The 6439-nt window shown below is 45.3% G+C and overlaps 1 protein-coding gene across 1 annotated transcript; it reads right to left on the bottom strand.

Annotated features, from left to right (window-relative positions):
* Nucleotides 1-2824: 2824 nt before the first annotated feature.
* LOC113566879 (cysteine and histidine-rich protein 1 homolog) lies at nt 2825-3916 on the bottom strand. The gene is made up of 2 exons (XM_026994044.1): nt 3266-3916; nt 2825-3196 (listed from the first exon to the last, which is right to left on the bottom strand). The coding sequence occupies exon 1, from the start codon at nt 3907-3909 to the stop codon at nt 3424-3426; it is 486 nt and encodes a 161-aa protein (XP_026849845.1). The 5' UTR covers nt 3910-3916; the 3' UTR covers nt 2825-3196; nt 3266-3423.
* Between the last annotated feature and the right edge of the window lie 2523 nt (nt 3917-6439).

Genomic DNA, 6439 nt, shown 5'->3' on the forward strand with positions numbered 1-6439 from the left:
CAGATTCGAGAAAACTAAAAACGCAGAATCATAAATAATGACCATATCTATCAGGTTGCTGAATCTTGATCAGATCAGATCATTTTTATATCCAAAAGGAACAAATCAATTTGCAGTGGCTACGCAGCGCCCGACGTCACGCTCAGACTGATTTTCTGTCTCTCTCGCACGCACTCTTTGTCGTGTCGTTTAATATTAGACGCCGCCTGCTGGAGGAGAGCCATACTGACTTAGTATCGGGTATAACCGTAGAGTTGCGGTCTCCGAAGCAACTCACAACGTTCCCCCTCGTTTTGTATTTGATCGCTGCTGAAGCGAATTTTTTTTTGAGTAGCAAAGCAGGAAGGAAATTAACGAATTAGATGTTATGCTTTTTTTGGGCGACGAAGAGTACAGCTGACCGACTTCCTCGAATAGGAACGACCGAGCACCCCAATCATCCTCTACGTCCGCCAATGGGCAAAGCAGGGGAGACCTTTCGTCTATTTCAAAAACTTTACGTCGATTTTCTAGGTCCGTACCCCCGAAGTCGATCCGGGAATATAGGCATTTTTGTAGTACTCGATCATTTTTCTAAATTTCCTTTCCTAAAAGTGGTAAAGAAATTTACTGCGGATGCCGTAACTCGGTTCATGGAGGAAGACCTGTTTCATTGCTTTGGAGTCCCGGAAGTGATAGTGTCAGATAACGGCGTTCAATTCAAGTCACACAAGTTCAAGGATCTGTTAGCGAAATACCAAATACCCAAACCAATGCCTCAGAGCGGGTAAAGCGCTCGGTACTCGCTGCTATCAAAGCGTACATTAAGCCCGATCAATCCAGTGTGCATGCAGCCATCAAAAGTAGCCCATATCCTGTTGCTTTTGGCCAAAACATGATTACTGGCGGTTCCACTTATCAACTCCTACGAAACCTCAGTATGTTGGAGGACCGAACAGTAGTCTTCGATCGCGACGATTCCTTCGAGCTAATTCGCAAGACCGCTGCAGAAGCAATGAAACAGCAGCATGTTCGCAATGAAAATATCTATAATCTTCGAAGCCGAGAAGTAAACTTTCAAGTGGGTCAAGAAGTGTATAGACGAAATTTTGACCAGAGTAGTTTTGTGAAAGCCATTAATGCGAAACTGGCACCTACGTTTCGGAAAACCCGCATTAAGAAAAGATTTCCAGGGTCGCTTTATTGGTAAATATCACGCAAATGATATTAAACAATAAATCGTATCCAGCACTCCAAGTGTGGATCACGCTTTGGTTAGCAAGACCCCAAACTGTGATTTCAGCGGGGGGTGTAATATTCGACGCTTATCGTGTCTTCTTGTATTTTAATTATCCACGGCTAACTCCCAAAATTACAGCCTAAAACTAGGCCGTAAAAAAATTCGAGTTGAAGATCGACCAAGCGGCAACGCTTTGATATGCAATTTTTCTGCCGTGCACTATATTTTATTAAATATTGCTGTGTCTGGATCCTTTATAACAGAAGAAGACCATAGAAAGTGTGGGAAAACGTGGGTTGCTGTTTTTAGTAGGCTGGGCCTCTTTATTTCTCTCCTCGTGACCGTCAGAGTGACCGGCCGTGGAAAAAGAAGTCTTGTAGAGCTGACCCATTTCTCTAAACCAAGGTCAAGCCAAAGTCAAAGCCTAGTGCAAGTGCCAAGTGCGGCTCAAAGTGATCATTTAATTTGAGTGGACGCGCCAGTTATATATCGTCAATACTGGGGCAGCCGTTCGACCATTTGGAAAACGAACGGCCACAGTTCAGTAAAATTTTTCGATCAGTGGTGTAATTCTGTTGAGGTAATTATCCACCCAGCTACAGAGACCCGTTGAAAAATTCCTGTTCTTTCCGCGTAGGATTAGCACCACTAGTATCTACGTATTACAACGCTGGTCTAGAAGTTACGGATTGGTTATTCCCGGACACCTCTATTGGCCACGTGCCCGTACCACGGTTTAACCCCCATCTGAAAAGAATGAATGTGCGGTAACTATTCGTTGGTCTTCAACCATAATCACGGTTTTATACATGCTCATGAATTTATATATACCTACTACTAATCAGTTTTATAGATTTAAGATCATTATACCCTACCTCGCCCTTATGATATTCGTTCCCCAGTATATGCTGTATATTAATACCCAATAAATGTAAGACAATATCGAATAGCAGGCTGATTTGAAGGGATCCTGACTGTTAATAGGTGGCCCTGAAGGATGCTCCATGACTATGCTACATAGTCTATAACTCTACTTTGAGCACTCTACTTCACTCCACTATCTTATCTGAGCGGACCGGGACGTACGCTTCTAAGCACTTGACCTTGATATTGGCGCCGGTAATAAGCCCGGCTCTCGGTTTCATCTCGGCTGCGACGCAAAACGAGCTGTCGCTATGAGTACTCAAGTCAACGTTCTTCAGTAAAGAGCAGCACCAGTAAAACAAACTAAAAACCAAAAATAGCCAAGATTGCTTTGACTGATTGTGGTTTTACTGTAACTCTGCTTTCAGGTGTGCATGTGTGCTCGCGTGCCTCGTGAGGAGCCCACCAAGCCAGTTGAGGCTCAGCTCAACGACCTGCTGGCAAAGGTCAAGGAATTTTTCAACGAGGATAGCGTTAAGGTAAGTCTAGCCGACACTAGCCGACCTTAACAGACGAGACAAAAACGTATGCCTAATTTACTCGATTGCTTCTGCACGACTTCCATGATAAGGCCAAGGCTGCTGCTGAAGAAGGTCTTGCTGTGAACGAGCAGATCCAGAAAACGCCCAAACCCTAAAAATGCAGCTCTAAAGCAACGAATTTAAAAATCAAATCAAAAGATGTGCCCAATAAAGGTTTAAACTACAATTTAAAGGTTTTTAGCGTCAGCTCAATAATGCAAAAACATCCACAAACGGAGCTGGATCCGGGTCATGGCAAATAGCCGGTACAGGGCCTGAGGTCCCGCCAAGGGAAGCTCGTGGCGGTTTGCGCACTTGCCGGTTGAATCGAAAATATGGCGGTAGATACGCGGGCGTATGTCGTGCAGCTGCTTGGCGCTGCAGATACTCTGCGGCATCTGGATCAAATGGTCAACCATGAGGGACACTCGTGGGGTAGTCGAAAGCAATACTTAGCTGGCCGCTGACGGTGATTTTTTCCCCAGCTCTTTTCAGACGTAGACGCAGCACCCAATCCTCCTCAAAGAATCGTCTGTGGGGATCGGGATAAGAGATCATCAGAGGTATGCTGCAGACGAGTTCTGGTTCTCCAAAACCTTACCTCAGATTCGAGGGTCCGTGGGTGTAAACCCTCTGAGTGGTGTATCCACTTCATTCTCAAGGTGAAAAATTCCACCCTTCTAGCACTCAGCACCCGATGGAGCTGCAACACGGGCTTTTGGGCCTCAAGCTCCCTGTCTTCGACATGCAGCAGAATATCTAGGATCTCCTTTCCCTGCTTCTGGGGAAACCCACAGTCGGAATCATGTAAGACGCTGTCCTTGTAGGGGCCTTCCAAGAACAGCCCACGCAGTGGTACTTGCAGAAAACCACACGCCCCTCACAAACGAACTCCAAGTGTCTGGAGAGATCTTTCCTATCTGAGAACTGGTCATTGCAGCTGGGGCAGCTGATGGGTAGCTCCCAGAGCGTCTGGCGCACCACTAGATTCTGCTCCTGATCGTAGTTTCTAATGAGCGATCGACAACTTGGGCAGCAGGCACGCGTTTTATTGAAGATGGCAACAGCCAGAACGGCGGTCTTGCAGTCCTCACACATGATATGCCCATGGCTGCACTGATAGAAGTCGTGTGGTTGTGGAACCTCGCGGCATACAACGCACACCAGTATGTTATGCAGTAGCTCACGAAGATCGGAGACGCCACCACCCGAGGACCCGCCGACCTCACCCTCACTGCTGTCCATAGTAGTCGAAATCTCATTCAAAGTACTTTCATCTTTACTTGCAACATCTGACAATCGCTGCCTCTTGGCGGCTGGGGGCTGCTCGTTGTTGTTGTCATTGGGGTTGGCATTCGACATTCTGAAGGGTATTTCGGCCAGCAGCCTCGGCCTGGCTTTACAGTATGTGTGCGTGCTTTATTCAACAATTCTGATTGCCTGTTGTTGCAGAGTGAACTGATACTCTGGTGTAAAGTACGAGCACAAGGTTACGAGTTTTCCAAGGCCAAGCTGAATCCCTGAAAATTACAAATTTAAAAACACAGGATACACACAGAGAAAAACGGCATAGTAGGCACCCATGAATAGTTTAATTTAATAGAATGCACTTTGATCTACACATAAATGTACTCAAAAATATTTGTAATGCGGCCCATAGCGTTCAATGGGTCGGGGGGGGGGGGGGTGTCTCGGTGGACTGGTGTGGTGAAAAGTAACCTCTTTGACCGCCAAAGTGCTCTGCTATCGCAAACAAGATTACGGTGCCTATTAGTCCATGTTTCATTTAGTACATGTCAAATAGATATGTTGCTGACATGTTTTTTATACCCGATACTCAAAATGAGTATTGGGGTATATTAGATTTGTGGTAAAAGTGGATGTGTGTAACGTCCAGAAGGAATCGTTTCCGACCCCATAAAGTATATATATTCTTGATCAGCATCAATAGCCGAGTCGATTGAGGCATGTCTGTCTGTCCGTCTGTCCGTCCGTCCGTCTGTCCGTCTGTCCGTCCCCTTCAGCGCCTAATGCTCAAAGACTATAAGAGCTAGAGCAACGATGTTTTGGATCCAGACTTCTGTGATATGTCACTGCTTTTTTTCATTTTTTCTCGTTTTGTCTCTCTCTAACACACACGTAGCATAGGCGGCTTTGCTTAGAGTAAAACATTAGCGTCTAGATCTCAGAGACTATAAAAGCTAGAGCAACCAAATTTGGTATCCATACTCCTAATATATCGGACCGAGACGAGTTTATTTCAAAATTTCGCCACACCCCCTTCCGCCCCCGCAAAGGATGCAAGTCTGGGGATATTCACAAATCTCAGAGACTATTAAGGCTAGAGTAACCAAATTTAGTATCCGCACTCCTGTTAGATCTCTCCATAAAAAGTTTATCTCAAAATTTCGCCCCACCTCCTTCCGCCCCCACAAAGGACGAAAATCTGTTGCATCCACAATATTGCAGATTCGAGAAAACTAAAAACGCAGAATCATAGAGAACGACCATATCTATCAGATTGCTGAATCTAGATCACATCAGATCATTTTTATAGCCAAAGGAAACAAATCAATTTGCACTGGCTACGCAGCGCCCGACGTCACGCTCAGACTGATTTTCTGTCTCTCTCGCACGCACTCTTTGTCGTGTCGTTTAATATTAGCGGCGTCTGCCGGAGGAGAGCCATACTGACTTAGTATCGGGTATAACTGTAGAGTTGCGGTGTCCGCAGCAACTCACAACGTTCCCCCTCGTTTTTTTTTTGTATTTGATCGCTGCTGAAGCGAATTTTTTTTGAGTAGCAAAACATGAAGGAAATTAACGAATTAGATGTTATGCTTTTTTTGGGCGACGAAGAGTACAGCTGACCGACTTCCTCGAATAGGAACGACCGAGCATCCCAATCATCCTCTACGTCCGCCAATGGGCAAAGCAGGGGAGACCTTTCGTCTATTTCAAAAACTTTACGTCGATTTTCTTGGTCCGTACCCCCGAAGTCGATCCGGGAATATAGGCATTTTTGTAGTACTCGATCATTTTTCTAAATTTCCTTTCCTAAAAGTGGTAAAGAAATTTACTGCGGATGCCGTAACTCGGTTCATGGAGGAAGACCTGTTTCATTGCTTTGGAGTCCCGGAAGTGATAGTGTCAGATAACGGCGTTCAATTCAAGTCACACAAGTTCAAGGATCTGTTAGCGAAATACCAAATTCGACATTCGTACACCGCCGCCTACGCTCCCCAAACCAATACCTCAGAGCGGGTAAATCGCTCGGTACTCGCTGCTATCAAAGCGTACATTAAGCCCGATCAATCCAGTGTGCATGCAGCCATCAAAAGTAGCCCATATCCTGTTGCTTTTGGCCAAAACATGATTACTGGCGGTTCCACTAATCAACTCCTACGAAACCTCAGTATGTTGGAGAACCGAACAGTAGTCTTCGATCGCGACGATTCCTTCGAGCTAATTCGCAAGACCGCTGCAGAAGCAATGAAACAGCAGCATGTTCGCAATGAAAATATTTATAATCTTCGAAGCCGAGAAGTAAACTTTCAAGTGGGTCAAGAAGTGTATAGACGAAATTTTGACCAGAGTAGTTTTGTGAAAGGCATTGATGCGAAACTGGCACCTACGTTTCGGAAAGCCCGCATTAAGAAAAGATTTCCAGGGTCGCTTTATTGGTAAATATCACGCAAATGATATTAAACAATAAATCGTATCCAGACCCCAAACTGTGATTTCAGCGGGGGGTGTAATATTCGACGCTTATCGT

The sequence above is a fragment of the Drosophila persimilis genome, unplaced genomic scaffold (genome assembly GCF_003286085.1).
Source record: "Drosophila persimilis strain 14011-0111.01,24,50 unplaced genomic scaffold, DperRS2 tig00001178-arrow-arrow-pilon, whole genome shotgun sequence".
NCBI classification, from domain to species: Eukaryota; Metazoa; Arthropoda; class Insecta; order Diptera; family Drosophilidae; genus Drosophila; species Drosophila persimilis.